The sequence below is a fragment of the Ailuropoda melanoleuca genome, chromosome 19, assembly GCF_002007445.2.
Source record: "Ailuropoda melanoleuca isolate Jingjing chromosome 19, ASM200744v2, whole genome shotgun sequence".
In the NCBI taxonomy this organism is placed as follows: Eukaryota; Metazoa; Chordata; class Mammalia; order Carnivora; family Ursidae; genus Ailuropoda; species Ailuropoda melanoleuca.
The window spans coordinates 10319680-10335164 of NC_048236.1; the positions used below are offsets into that span (position 1 = coordinate 10319680).

Sequence of the window (15485 nt, forward strand, 5' to 3'; positions counted from 1 at the left end):
CCTTTATTAATACACATGAGCCCCTGTATAAAACACATTGCTCTTTTTTCTTTTTTCTTTTTGTTTATTGAGGTATAATTGATGTATAATATTATATTAGCTTCAGGTATACAACATAGTGATTCGACAATTGTGAATGTATTGCAGAATTGTCACCACAATAAGTCTAGTTACCATCTGTCATATTACAAAGTTCACATAATATTATTGACTGTATTCCTCATGCTGTACATTACGTTCCCATGACTTATTTATTTTATAACTGGAAGTTTGTACTTAATCCTGTTCACCTATTTCACCCATTCCCCCACCACCCGTACCCCAAGCTCCTTGCCCTCTGGCAACCACCGATCTGTTCTCCATATCTATGAGCTGGGTTTGGTTTTGTTTGTTTTGTTTTTTAGACTCCACATATAAGTGACATTATTTGTCTTTCTCTGTCTGACTTATTTCACTTAGCATAATACCCTCAAAGTCCATCCATGTTGTTGCAAAGGGCAAGATTTCATTCTTTTATATGGCTGAGTAATATTCCATTGTATATATAAACCACATCTTCTTTCTCCGTTCATCCACTGGTGATCAGGTTATTTCCAAATCTTGGCTATTGTAAATAATGCTACAATTAACATGGGGTGCTTATATCTTTTTGAATTAGTGTTTCGTTTTCTTTGGAGGCTACCCAGTAGTGGAATTGCTGGATCATATGGTATTTCTATATTTAATTTTCTGAGACACCACATACTGTTTTCCATAGTGGTCACACCAATTTACATTCCCACCAGCTGTGTATGAGGTTTCCTTTTTTTTCCAACCAACACTTGTTATTTCTTGTCTTTTTGATGATAGCCATTCTGACAAGTGTAAGGTGATATCTCAGTGGTGTTTTGATTTGCATTTCTCTGATGATTAATGATCTTGATACCTGTTGGCCATTTGTATGCTTTCTTTGGGAAAATATCTATTCAGATCCTCTGCCGATTTTTTTTAAAATCAGAATTTGTGGTTTTTTTAAAATCAGAATTTGTGGGGGTTTTGTTATTGAGTTGTGGGAGTTCTTCATATGTTTTGGATGTTAATCCCTTCCTTATCAGATATGATTTGCAAATATCTTCTCCCCTTTAGTAGGCTACCTTTTCATTTTGTTGATTGTTTTCTTCGTTGTATAGAAGCTTTTCAGTTTGATGTAGTCTTATTTATTTTTGCTTTTGTTTCCCTTGCCTTGGAGTCACATCCAAAGAAACATGGCTCACATCAGTGTCAACAAGTTTACTGCCTATGTTTTCTCCTAGGAGTTTTATGGTTTCAGGTCTTTAATCCATTTGGAGTTTATTTTTGTGTATGGTGTGAGAAAGTGGTCTAGTTTCATTCTTTTGCATGTAGCTGTCCACAGTTTTCCCAGTACCATTTATTGAAGAGACTGTCTTTCCCCATTGCATATTCTTGCCTCATTTTTCATAAATTAATTGACCATAGAAGTGTGAGTTTGTTTCTGGGCTCTCATTTCTGTTCTATTGATCTATATGTCTATTTTTATGCCAGTACTATACTGTTTTGATTACTGTAGTGTTGTAGTATAGTTTGAAATCAGGGAGCATGATACCTCTGCCTTTGTTCTTTAGAGTTTTTTTTGGCTATTCAGGGTCTTTTGTGGTTCCATGTAAATTTTAGAATTATTTGTTCTAGTTCTGTGAAAAATGCCACTGGAATTTTGATAAGGATTGCATTAAATCTGTAGATTGCTTTGGGTAGTATGGACATTTTAACAATATTCTTTTACTGTGAGCACAGAATATCTCCATTTATTTGTGTCTTCTTCAATTTCTTTCATCAGTGTCTTATAGTTTCCTTTGCTCTTTTAATTCAGCTTCTCTTTCACTGACTAATATTTTGGATCAAAATGAATTCTGCTTTCTCAGGACAAACTTATAAGCCTGTTATATAATACTTTCCAGCTGTTGACATCTGGTATATAATTTCAGATGTTTTTGTATCTTTGGTGAATTTTTTTTTTACCATCTGAGATTACTTCATAGTCTTTGTAGAAAATCTTTTCATCATTTTCTGATATATGAATACCAAAGTAGAGGTTAATCTCTCCACTTGTAGAATTCTTACTTAAGTCAATACTTTGGATTCCTTAAAGGTTCTTCGATTTTATGCAATCTGGGATGATACAGACAGCATGTTTGGTGAATGTCGGAATTACATCATTCATTACTATCTTATGGATGATACAGTCGAAATTCGAGAAGTCCATGAACGGAATGATGGACGAGATCCTTTCCCACTCCTGATGAACCGCCAGCGTATGCCAAAGATTTTGGTGGAGAATGCAAGTATGTTTGATTCAGTTTATCCTCTGTAATTGGGACATCTTTTGAATCTCAAAGGAGTTACTTAATCAGTATGGTCATTCCCTTTACACTTGGGAGGCTCTTGCTGTGTTCTCGTAGTACTCAAAAAATAGTTTTCCTGTAACTCCCCTCATTGCTTGCCCCACAGTCTAGGCTTGCCTCCAAAATGGTCTGGTGGAGATGACTGATACCCAAGTCAAGGAAACAACCAAACCAGCAGTGGGAGATTCATTTAAAGTGCAGAAGAGCAAGGCTTCTGAAGTAAAGCAATTTAATATCAGATTTTTAATGCATTTTTAAAAACAAGCTGGTTTTTATATAACTTACAATTTCCTTATGTTCCTTCCTGACTTTGCTTCTCACCTCAATACTTCCTAAACAGGAAGTTTGTATGTGGGATAATTTAAGATTGGAAAAGGCATGTTTGTGACTCATAGAGGTGGGGCGCCATTGTGTCAGCCCCTGCTCTCTTTGCTGGTGTAAAATAATCTAGTGGCTGGAGAGGGAGAATGCAGCGAAGTGCAGCTGACACCCGCCACCCATCAGTCTTTCTCTGGGATAAGTACACTTACTTTGATTATTGACTTAGTGGTTTAAGAATCTTCTCTTGCAAAAATGTCACATGTAATGACATCTCTCATGCTTGGATGGCTGACAGAACTCTGTAAATACTTTTGTTGGTTTTCTTTTTACTCTATTTTTTTGGAACTAGGAGATAAGAAATTTCAGGTATTGTGCAAGAGGTTTGAAATATATTACAACAATGACTTAGGAGGAAGTGATAGGATTAAAAAACAACAAATTTTGAGAAATGTTATTTTTAAGAACATAAGATAAAGAGACATAAAAAGGTTAAAAAAGATGTACAAGCAAATAGCAAAAGAAACTGATAAGGCTATATAACTAAAATACCAATAGACATTAAGGCAGAAAGCATTGCTAGAGATAAAGAAGAAGATCATTACATATTGCAAGACTTGTATTTACCAGGAAAATGTACTAATTCTAAACTTGAATGCAGTTAGTAACATAACTTCAAAATATATAAAACAAAAATTTATAGCATTATTATACAAAGAGAATGGACAAATTCATCAAAATAGTGAGAGTCATTAAAACATTTCTTTTTATAATTGTTAGATCAAAAAGATAAGTCAATAAGCACATATATATAGGATTTAAATAATAGAATTATCAGTGTTGGTATAGTGAATATGTATATGCATTAACTCCTGGAGAATCCCTATTTCTTCAAGCACAAATGGAACAGTTATAAAAACTGATCAGTCTTAACAAATTTTTAAGTCTGGGCATCTTATACCATATTTTCTAATTTCAGCACAAGTTAGAATTCAATTTTAGAACTATAAAAAAACTCATGTATTTGGAAATTAATTTCAGTTGGATGAAATGAGCAAATTTTAATTGAAATTAAATTAAATCTCTATTCCAGTATAGTTAACATACAGTGTTATATTAGTTTCAGGTGTACAGTATGGTGATTCAACACTTGCATGTATTACTCAGTGCTCATCAAGATAGGTGTACTTTTAATCCCCTTCACCTATTTCACCCATACCCCTGCCCAACTCCCCTCTGGTAACCACCTGTTTATCTCTGTAGTTAAGTGTCTGTTTTTTGGTTTGTCTCTTTGTGTGTGAAATGAGCAAAGTTTTAGAAAAATTTAACTTGTCCAAGAAGAAATAGAAACCAAATGTCTTTAACTATTAAGGAAATAGAATCACTTAAAAAATTCTCCACAAAGAAAACACCAGGTCTAGATAATTTTTCAGTTTTGCCAGATAAAGAACAGCTAATCCTAAGCCTAATATAGATTCATAGAAAAGAACTAATTAATTAATTAAGAGAAGACCAATAAAACCAAAGACACCGTGAATAAGACTACAGTCCCATATGGAAAAAACTTAAATAAAATAACAGTAAACGAAATCCAGCTATATATGAAAAAGATAATTGTTAAGCAAACAAAGGTGAATGGTTGTATAGTGTGTGTGTGCGCACACACACACACACACCCCAGGTCTCCTGGAACATTGTTGACTGTGTCCCCCAGTGCCCATCACTTCCTGGGGTAACTCAAAGGGGTCTAGTAGGGTTAGGCACGAGGCACAGGGAGAAGGAACCTTTGGTTGTAGGGCTTTTAAGATGCATGATTAGGGAAAATCATGATGTTTTGGCATGCTCAAGGGCTGGAGCTCAAGCCTTTCTGTCTGATGTAACAAAACCTTAACCTTCTTCCCTATTTTTCCATCTTAGCAATTATCAGTTAGGGGAATAGAGGCCTATCTCTCAAGCCCCCTGTGATCAGAGTTCTAGGGTCAAGCTTTGTGGTTATAGCTGTACAGTGTGGCACTTTACCAGAATTGACTATCTTATGGTTTCCGTCGTGGCTGCACTGCAGGGAATCAGTCTTTAAATAAGTCAATCCTTAGTTCTCACAAAACCGTGTGATAGAATTGGATTTATTCCTCCCAAAATGCAAGGTTGATTCTACATTTGAAAATCTCTTGAGCGCCCAGATAAACAGATTAATCTGATCATCTCACTGACTGACCCTGCCTCCTGCCAGAGGACTAGATCAGACTGTCCTAGCAGTGATCACAATTGAAATGAAACTAGTATTGGTGTAATTGTTTAGAATCTGTGGTCCCAAACAGACTGTTTTTTCCATCAAGGTAGAACTTTCACCTGCACTGCTAATAGTTATAATCTCAGTATTTAACAGTGAACTGGTACGTGATATATGTGGTCATTGATAATATGTTGGTTGGATGAATAAATAGGTGGAAGGTTGAACTGAATGACTTGGATCCCTCCAATGATCTTGTACTCTATAGGACATTTATTCTTTCCTCCTGTAACGATTTCCCCTAAGCATGAATTCTGCTATGATTAGTGAGCTGTACTGATAGTTCAAGCTGAATACGGGAGAGAGACTTCACAAAACCATCTAGGATATTATTTCTGTGTCTGGTCAACAGATGGGAGAGTAGAGGAGACCCTTGACCAGAGCTAGAGACTATACTCCCTCAAATTCTCAAGAGTGCCCGGCTGCTGTGTGTCAGTCTTTCTTCCCATCCTCATTCCTTTTCTTTCTTCTCTCCCTGTTATCCCACATCAGAGAACTTCCCTCAGTGTGTGCTGGAGATCTCTGATCAAGAGGTGTTGGAATGGTATACTGCCAAAGACTTCATCGTGGGGAAATCGCTCACTATCCTCGGGAGAACCTTCTTCATCTATGATTGCGATCCTTTCACTCGACAGTATTACAAAGAAAAGTTTGGGCTCTCTGATCTACCACGTATTGATGTGAGCAAGAAGGAGCCACCTCCCGTGAAACCGGTAATGGAGCACTAGTTCTGAGTGATCTTTTCATATAGAGGTTTAAGAAAAAGAAAAAACATAATCATGTGAATACCGAATAAACGATGGACAAAGCATGTGACATAGAGCACTTCACAAAAGAAGAAATTCAAATGGCTAATGAGCATATGAGAAGACCCTCCTCTACGCTCAGGGCAGCCTTGCTTTAGATTCTTTCTCCCTCTCCCGCTCGTGTGCACTCTCTCTCTCTCTCTCAAAAATCAATCAATCAATCTATAAAAGCAAAAAAAGACCCTCAACTTAACTGATAATCAAAGAAAATAGAAATGAAAATAATGAGGTTTTGGATCTATTTGATTTAAAAAGACCCACAATATCCAATGTTTGCCCTGTTGTGAAGAAGTGGATCTTTTCTTTTCTTTTCTTTTCTTTTCTTTTCTTTTCTTTTCTTTTCTTTTCTTTTCTTTTCCTTTTCCTTTTCCTTTCCTTTCCTTTCCTTTCCTTCTTTTCTTCTTTTCCTTTCCTTTTTTCTTTTCTTTCCTTTTTTCTTTTCTTTTTTTCCCTTCCTTCCTTCCTTCCTTCCTTCCTTCTTTCCTTCTTTCCTTTCCTTTCCTTTTTCCTTTCCTTTCCTTTCCTTTCCTTTCCTTTCCTTTCCTTTCCTTTCCTTTCCTTTCCTTTCCTTTCTTTTCCTTTCCTTAAGTAATCCCAATACCCACTGTCAGGCTCAAACTCACAACCCCGAGACCAAGAGCCTCATGCTCTACTAACTGAGCCAGCCAGATACCCCGAAAAGGTCATTTTCATATACTGTTAATAGGAGAGCCAATAGGAAAACCCTTTTTGAAGGGCAGTGTCGTCATTTTAATTTTTTCAAAATATTAGCTATCTCTTGATCTAAAAAATCTGGTTTGGGGACCATAAAACAATATGTAAGGATGTGTATCGTAGCATTACGTATAGTAAAATGTGAGGAGATTGGCAGAAGAAACTATAGTACAGTGAGAGGACTTATAAGACTGGTTAAAGAGAAAAAGAGGAAGTCAGTCTCTGCATATTAACATGGGAGAATGTCCATCCATTTGGAAGTAAATGCATTTATGTGATATGGCCCTGTTTGTATACATTGCTGCAGACAGTATCTGCTTACACCAAAGAGAGGACCCAGAGGAATATCCGCCCACACTGTTCAGTGGGTAGTTCCACATGTGGGAATGGGGGGACGAGGGAAGTGCGAGATGACAAGGGACCTTTCTTTTTATACTCTGTGTGTTTTTAATTTCTTTTCTTATCCCAAACCCTGTATTACTTTTATATTTTTTTAATTTTGATTAAAAAAGACATCTCTCAAAATTCTAGACTGCTAGGGCATTTCACTGTTCCTTGCCTATTTATCAGACCCTTGTACTTAAAAACTAATTGGGAGTGAACAGAAGCTGATTAATGAAGCTGTTGGAAGATGGCTTTCTTTCGTTGCCACATAGCTTTCCTTAGAATTATACTGAGCCACGAAATTTAGTTCTGTGTGCCACAGGGTCCACTGTGATCTGAGAGTAAGGTCATGGTGCTTTTAAACGCACCCACATAGTAATCGAATAGACTTGAGCCTTCAGAGTGGTTCAGCTACATATTTTAGAAATTCAAATAATAATTGCATGTGGGGGTGCCTGGGTGGCTCAGTCCTTGAGTGACTGACTCAACTTCAGCTCAAGTCACGATCTCAGGGTCGTGGGATGGGCCCCATGTGGGGCTCTGCACTGGACGTGAGTCTGCTTGAGATTCTCTCTCTCCCCCGCCAAACCCCCCCTCACGCTTGTACTCTCTCTCTCTCCAAAAAAAAAAAATGAAAGAATTGCGTGTGTTAAAAATGACACATCATTCAACAAATTCAAGAAGTGTCTGATGTGGTAAGGCAATTCCACATCACAGACTTCAAGCGCTGGCACCTGGTACGCGCATGCGGGGCCAGAGCAATGCAGCCAACCTCTTTGGTCTGTTGCCTGTAGGTAAAATTGGGTATTAATACCTGTGACCGACCTTTATATTACCCCTCTGTGTGTAAAATAATGTCGTGGCTCTTTCTTTTCAAAAGACAGATGTGAATGCGAGGAGGATGGCATTGATGACCTCCTCCAGCGCAGGCGTCTGCCCTCCCCTGACTGGCTGCCCGGCTTCTCGCACTTGGCCTCCGAGTACACTGAGTTAGCTATTGTTCGGCCATCACAGCCGCCTGCTTCACTCTCCTGCACTTCTGCTGATGCTCTTCCACGTGCTTGAACCCCTTTGCCATCATTTCTTTCCACAGCTCTTCCTTATCTTTCCAGACTCGGTATATAGGCCTCCTCTCTTAAAGGAGGCTTCTCTAAGCTCCCAGCAGGCTTAATCACCTCTCCTGTGTGTTCCTGGGGTCCCGTGCCTCCCTCGGCCAGCACTTGTCTATTATATTAAAACATCTGTCTAAGAATCTTTTCTACTAGACCGTAAGTTCCTCGAGGTCAGGGAGCACCTAACTCAGTGCCTAGCACATAGGATGCATGTGGTATGTTTCTTGAACTAGACAAGAGGACTGCCTATGAAGTATGTGTTTGTTCCCCAAAGAGGCAAGTGATATCTTAGGCCAGCCTTTTAGAACCAACATTTCACAAACACAGTTACAAAAAAGGATTTGGATTTGGGTATGCTGAGAGTTCCCAGGGGCAATAAAACTTCTGAAAGGAAGTATGGATCATGATAATACTTCTCACTGTCAGTTTTTTCTCTAGATAGGACTCCTTACCAATGAATGGGCTCATTGATTAAGAATTAAAATAAAGCCCTTGCTTCTGTCCCCAAATTTTGGAGTACCATTTGTTGCAATATATGGGAAAAAGTACGGTAGGAAAGACCTAGATTTTGATCAAGCAAACTGTTCCATCACTTTCATTTTTAGAGAAGTATAGTATGAGATAGCAGTCCAAGGGGCTTGCCCAAGGTCACACTTGAGAGTACAAGGGTGAGTCTATAAATGTCAGACCCCTTTACAAGAAGGAATCTGACCTAACCAGGAAGTAGGATGGAGAAGGATTGCAATTTAATGGTGCATTTTTCTTCGTGAAAAGGCTTTGATCCATCTTTTGAGCTAATGAAAGTTTTGAGTCCTAGAACTCCTCTGCTCCCCATTCTTTCACTGTCATCTTTTTCTCCTAACCTGTCTTCTAAAGCAAGGAAAGGAAGGGAAGGCTTAGATAGAGAGCAGAGTGAACTGAAGAAGCACTGTAGATTTTGGTTCATTTGTTTTGCCCTATCTCAGTCACCCTGCAAAATAAGACCAGTTCTCCAACCATACATATGGCACATGAGTCATAGTATTCGGTCAGTTTATTTTCAGTAAATTCTCTGTAATAAACAATTACACGTAAGCACTCTCTGTCTTTGTTGGGAGTCTTTGTTGGGAATGAATAGGAGAGTGCCACTTACCAAACAGCAAATACCTTTCAGCTCTCCTTAGTCATTATGCTTCCATCACTTAAACCCTGTACAACATGGTTGGAAAGCAGGGGTGGGAAGCTGTAGCTGGGTCTCAAGGAATGAAGCTAGAGGCAAGCCAATGGGCAAGGATAGAAGTGGGTATGAGGAGGATATATTTGCTTCAAGAACCATGATACTTAGGCTAATCTGTTAGATCAGGAATAAGTAAACATGTATCCACTGGCTAGATGGTCCGTCTCAGGTTGACTCCACCTGGAGACATGCTGGTAAGGAAGAGGAAGAATGAAGGACTAGGAGAGCAAATTTGCCATGGAGCTGGCCTCTAGAAGCTTTATCTGGAGGATTATGGGAGTCTCAAGCTCCGGGTGTACTTGTTTCCTTATGATAACGTGGGTGGAGCATGTAAGCAGGATTATAGGAGGGAGTGACTCATCTAGTTTGGAACGGGACACCGATGGTAGCTTGGAGGAGAAGCAGCGTAGTGCCAGGACCCCAGGCATAGGGGCTGATATTTAGGGAAGGTCTTCAGTCCAAGCAGGGGGCATGAGGTGCGATCAGAAAAAATAGGTTGAACTCTGTTGAAACACAAAAAGAATTTGAGAGGAAGGCACTCAGAGGCTTATCTCCCTATTTCAAAATTCTTCAACCTCCACGCCAACCCGACTGCTCTGGTAGTATGTTGATACGGATGCAGAGAAAGATTATATTCCACCTCCGAGTATTTCTGCCTATCCTCTCGAGTAACTCAGATGCTTAGCTTGTGGTGTCTCACGCAAGGTCCCTCTGTCCACGGCAACTTGTATCTTCACGGAGTAGTGGTTTTGCATTTGGAGCAAGTTAGGCCATTGTTTGTCTACCGGATGCACTAGTCATATTTCCGCCATGACAATCACGTTAACTATGGCCCCAGGAGGTGGGCGAAGAGCCAGTGTTCTAGGCACCACACCTTGGATGAGCAGAGAAGTCACAGGTTTTTGAGGGAGTACCTGTTATAGATGGACCGTATAGACTAATTCGTCAAAGTGCCCGAATACAATATATAAAAAGATTTGGGGAAGGTATCTACAAGTGAGAAGTATGGACTAAGCCGACTCTGCTGAGAGAGCATAGCAGAAAGGGGTCAAAGGGAAAGAACTCTGCTGCAGTCCGCATGGAGGAGACAGAAACAGCCGCTGAACTCAAGTTCTTAGACCAAAAGATCCTACCATCTTAGAGTGATGCTTTCAGCTCTTCATGGCGCCTGAGTGAAAAATAAAACCTCATCCTGTGCTTTCACACTAACTCACCAAATAACCTTCATAGCAGAAGTTTGGTTTCTTAAGTTTGTTTCTTTGCTGGGAAAGGAGAGTCCTATGTGGACAAGGAGTCTGAGTTCTTGGTAAAGAATGGCTGCCGTCCCTGTTTTGTGCAGCCAAAATCAAATAAAAATATTAGAAATATGGGGGCGCCTGGGTGGCACAGCGGTTAAGCATCTGCCTTCGGCTCAGGGCGTGATCCTGGCGTTATGGGATCGAGCCCCACATCAGGCTCTTCTGCTGTGAGCCTGCTTCTTCCTCTCCCATTCCCCCTGCTTGTGTTCCCTCTCTTGTTGGCTGTCTCTATCTCTGTCGAATAAATAAATAAAATCTTTAAAAAAAAATTAGAAATATGGAGATAAATAGGAAAGGAGTAGCACAAACCAAGCCCTGCCCTCCCCCAGTGCCAACACACACACATACACACTTTGGGTGAACTGAGTAAACAGTTGCCAGTTAGGAAAACTGTTAATTATTGGAAACTGTTAGGCTGTTAGAACAAAGAAGTCACAGACCCTTGGGCTTGTCCATGGTAGGATGACCGCAAGGGCCAGGACTGGGACCAGGAGTAGGGCCAGGTCTGCTTTGGCGGTGAGGGGTCAGTGGACATCAGCAACACATGAGTCCCCCGTTACCCACGGTTTTGCTTTTCATGGTTTCAGTTACCCGCAGTCAACCACGGTCTGGAAGCAGGTAATCCTCCTGATGTATCATCAGAAGGTCAATAGTAGACCAACACTATGTCACAACACCTTTGTCATTCACCCCACTTCATCTCATTACGTAGGCATTTTATCATCTTACATCATCACAAGAAGGGTGAGTGCAGTACAATAAGATATTTTGAGAGAGACAGACCACATTCACATACTTTTATTACAGTATGTTATAATTGTTCTAATAATTTTTATTATTATCATTGTTAATCTCTTACTGTGTCTAATTTTTAAGTTAAATTTTATCAAAGGTAATTATGGGGAAAAGCATAGTATATGTAAGGTTCAGGCATCCATTGGGGGTCTTGGATCCTATCCCCCGTGGGTAAGGGGGACTACTGAACTTTCAGCCTAGCCCTGCGGTTTACTCTGTAGCCTCAGCAGTCACTGCTATGAGCAGTGATCATGGGGTGAAGTTTATATATAAAAAGGAATGGAATATGCAATGTTATATTTTCTGACTATAGTACATTTGTATATATAGAAATTGCTTTTGAATAATTGTCTTCTAGATTTTTAAAAAAGAAACTTAGTTACCTTTAGTATAATTTTAACACAAATAGCATCTGCTTTATTCTTGTATTTCTCCAGGAATTACCTCCCTATAATGGTTATGGACTCGTTGAAGACTCTGCTCAGAACTGCTTTGTTCTCATTCCAAAGGCTCCAAAAAAAGATGTTATTAAAATGCTGATGTACGATAACAAGGTGCTTCGTTATTTGGCTGCACTGGTGAGGATGACTTTCACATACTAAGACTCCATTCTGTCTCAGTACTGTGTCCAGTTGTCCTTTTTGTCTGTTAAGCTGTAGAGTAACAGCTCTCAGAGTTGTGTGTTATTTAAACAGCCATGAGACCCAGTCCCCAGCCTTTGGGCAGGTGGGATAGCATGAGGGGTGGTGCCCTGAATCAAGACCTAGCTCTAGTCCCATCTCCTGCAAACATCATTTTTAGACCATTAATCTCTCCCTTCCACCCCTCAAATTTTGACTGACCTTTATTAGGTAATTATGAAAGCCTGATGTAGTCAAATTATTTGGGTACTTGTGTGCAATCAAGTGTACTGTGATTTCCTTGAGGGTAGAGACCACATCTTAAAATTTTTATCATTACCTGTGATATCTAGATTGGTGTATTTTATATTCCTTGAATGTAATAAATGGAATCATACCAATTTAATAGATATTGCCTTTGAAAGGTCATCAGGCTAGTGAATTAAGAGCATGGGTTTGGAAACAGAAATTTAAATCCTGAATATTCCACTCGTTGGCTGAGTTATCTGAGGCAAATCACCGATAGGAATTCAAAAGGTAATGTCTTTAAAAATGGAAAATATACAGAAATAGGAATATAAGCATTTTATTTAGAGATATGGATATATAGAGAAATTGAAGTAAGTTCCTTCTGGGAATAGGAATTGGGAGTGTGGAGAGGTAGGCCAAGTGATTTTTCAAACTGTATGCATATATTTGAAAAATAAAAATTAAATCAAGACATAGTTGACTACTATATTTTAGAAAAATGTTGAACAATACTTTAAATAAAAAGGGAGTTCTAGCAAACTCTAGGCCAACTAGCATACTCCATACCATAAAAATTCTGATTAATGAATGTTTTACATTATTACCAAGTTCTCTCAGTTGGGAGGGCTTTCTAGGTTCCATCAATGTTCTGTTTCTTGACCTGGGTGGTGGTTCTATGAGTGTTCCCTTAATGAAAATTCTTTGAACTGTACATTTTGGTTTTTTGCAGTTTTTCTCTATGCGTGTTATAGTTCACAGTGAAAAGTGTGTATATATATAAAAGAAATAAAGTAAGCTAAACTCAGACAGGGAGTTGGGGCCTAAGTGCAAATACGACTAGTGAAGTATCCGGGGCTCAGGGTGGAGTGCCGGCGGCGGAGGGACTTGGGGAAGCTCTAGAAGAACATAAGAATGCGATTTGAGCAGTGGTCTCCATGGCAGCAGGCTTGGTCTCCCAAGGAGCCTGAGGACAGCTTATACTCCATGGATGCTGTGAAGAAAATATACAGCCTCTGCTTATAATTTATCATGAGTGCACTTATTTTATAGCCCTGATATTTTTATATGTATTTTGTAGGGCACAGAACATGTTTATGTAGAAGAACAGATGCTGAGTCATTCATTCACTCATTCATTCATTCACTCATTCACTCATTCATTCAACAAATATTAGAGAATTCCTTTGGGTTTGGCATAGTTCTGGGCATCGAGGGTACAGTGGAAAACAAAACAGGCAAATCTCTGGCCTCGTGGAGTTTACATCCCAGTTGAGGATATTCTGGTCAAGAGTAAATATATCATCAAAGAACAAGTAGTAAACATGCTGTAAAAAGTCAAGCAGGAGATGGAGTGATGGGAAGGAGCTCATTTAACTGGTAAATAAGGGACATGCTGGGGAGGGGGCGCACAGCTGAGTGGAGACCAGAATGAATGACTGAGGGGGCGAGGCAGCAGCCCATCCGAGGGAACTGCATTTCATGCAGAGGTGGTGTCCAGGGAATGGAGGGTAGGGAGACAGAAACGAAGATGGGGTCAGGCACCAGCTCAGAGTCTTGGCAGCCAGTGACCTAACAAGGCCGGAGGGGTAGAGTGGTGGGAGTAGTCACCCACGGGCAGGTGACAAGGGGTGTAGGTAACAAGCCTGCAGACAATTTAAAAATAAACCCAACAGTTGATCTGCTTCCAGCTCTCATAGTGTGCCTGTAATTCTAAATATCAGCAATACAATACTCATCCTCAAAAGCCCATGCCTCTGTACAGTAGAATTTCAGTTACTAAATGTGGAAGAGAAGAGGGCAGTAAAAAATTACCATTAAGCACACACCACGGCAATAATTGTTGCCGAGAAGATCCATCAGTGGATGCTCATATTACGGGAAAACCTTTGAGGAGAAACAGAATTTTCATGGTTTCAAGCTGTGTTTCTTAAGATATTTATCAACTGCAAAGGGAAAGGTGGTAATTTTAGAGGGGAGAAGCCCACCATTTATCTTCTTACCCACGTGACCAAGGTCAACATCACCAATAATAAGATCTAGAAAGACAAGATATTTTTTCTGTGGTATTTTTGCCAAAGATGCAAAAATCAGATGCACAAGGCACATTCCACAGGATAATTGACCACTACTCTTCAAAAGTGTCAAGGTCATGAAAGACAAGGACAGAATGAGGAACCGACACAGCTTGGAGGAGATCAAAGAGAAAGAACAACTAAACACAATGTGAGATCCTGTATAGGATCCTGAGTCAGAAAAAGAACATAAGTGAAAAACAGATGAAATCTGAATAAGAGCCGTGATTTGACAGTATTGTGCTGTCACTATTTCCCATTACTATGGTATCATTACTCTGCGTCTGATAATTGTACTATGGTTATGTATGATGCTAAAATTAGGGAAAGCTTGGTGAGAAGTATATGAAAATTCTCTATTGTTAATGCAACTTTACATTTAGTTCTAAATAAAAACATACAGATTTTTTTTTAACTTTTAAAATACTCCTAAATACCCCTGCCAGGGTGAACCATTGGCCCTCCTTGGACAGCCCTGCCTGTAGCCGTGCTTAGAACTTCATATTTTATTCAGTGTGACGGTAATCCTCTGGAGGTTTGAGAGCAGAGGAGTGATGTGATTTGATTTTTATTAACCATAGTAGATGTTTGTTTAAAAATTTTTTTTATTGTTAGAGTGTCTAATCAAAAAAGTTTGGAGACTGCTAGATTAGGGAATGGTATGAGGAAATTATTTGACTAAGAGGAAACCCAGTGACTTTCTTTGATAAATGAGAAATCATTATACAAGCAATTCCATGTCGTAAATGAAAAGATATGTGCTGAAGTTGCAATTTGAGAGGATTTTAGTAAAGAATAAGCATGTCTGTATTTAGGCTTGTTCAATCTGGAATTGGTTTCTTAGGGTTATGTGATCACTCTCAGTAATTTGGTGTAGGAACAGTCTTATCTACAAGACAGTTTTTCAGAATCGGTTTCCGCTCTATGACATTATATTACTCATTCCTCCTTTCTTAAGTTTTCTTTTTAAAATTATGTGTGTAAATAGATTTGTTTAAAGAAATAAACTTTGCATAATCATCTTAGTGTCTGTGAAATTGAACACGTCAGCCAAGAGGTCTCAAACTGTGGGCAGCCTGTGGGCAGAACGTAGCCCACATGTTTTGTTTGGCACACATAGTGCTTTAAAAGAGTTAAGGTCAATGCTTTAAAATCAGGGGTTTTATTTTTTTTCCAAGTTTTTGTTTAAATTTCAGTTAGTTAACAGACAGAA

At 39.2% G+C, this 15485-nt stretch overlaps 1 protein-coding gene across 3 annotated transcripts in view; it reads left to right on the top strand.

The window, feature by feature from the left end:
* The window catches only part of EFHC1 (EF-hand domain containing 1), a 60135-nt gene that overhangs the window by 18249 nt on the left and 26401 nt on the right, over positions 1-15485 (top strand). For all 3 annotated transcript variants that reach the window (XM_034648018.1, XM_011219986.3, XM_034648019.1), the window contains 3 exons: positions 2147-2339; positions 5500-5720; positions 11770-11910. In XM_034648018.1, coding sequence (XP_034503909.1) covers positions 2147-2339; positions 5500-5720; positions 11770-11910 — 555 coding nt within the window. The remainder of the gene's footprint in view (positions 1-2146; positions 2340-5499; positions 5721-11769; positions 11911-15485) is intronic.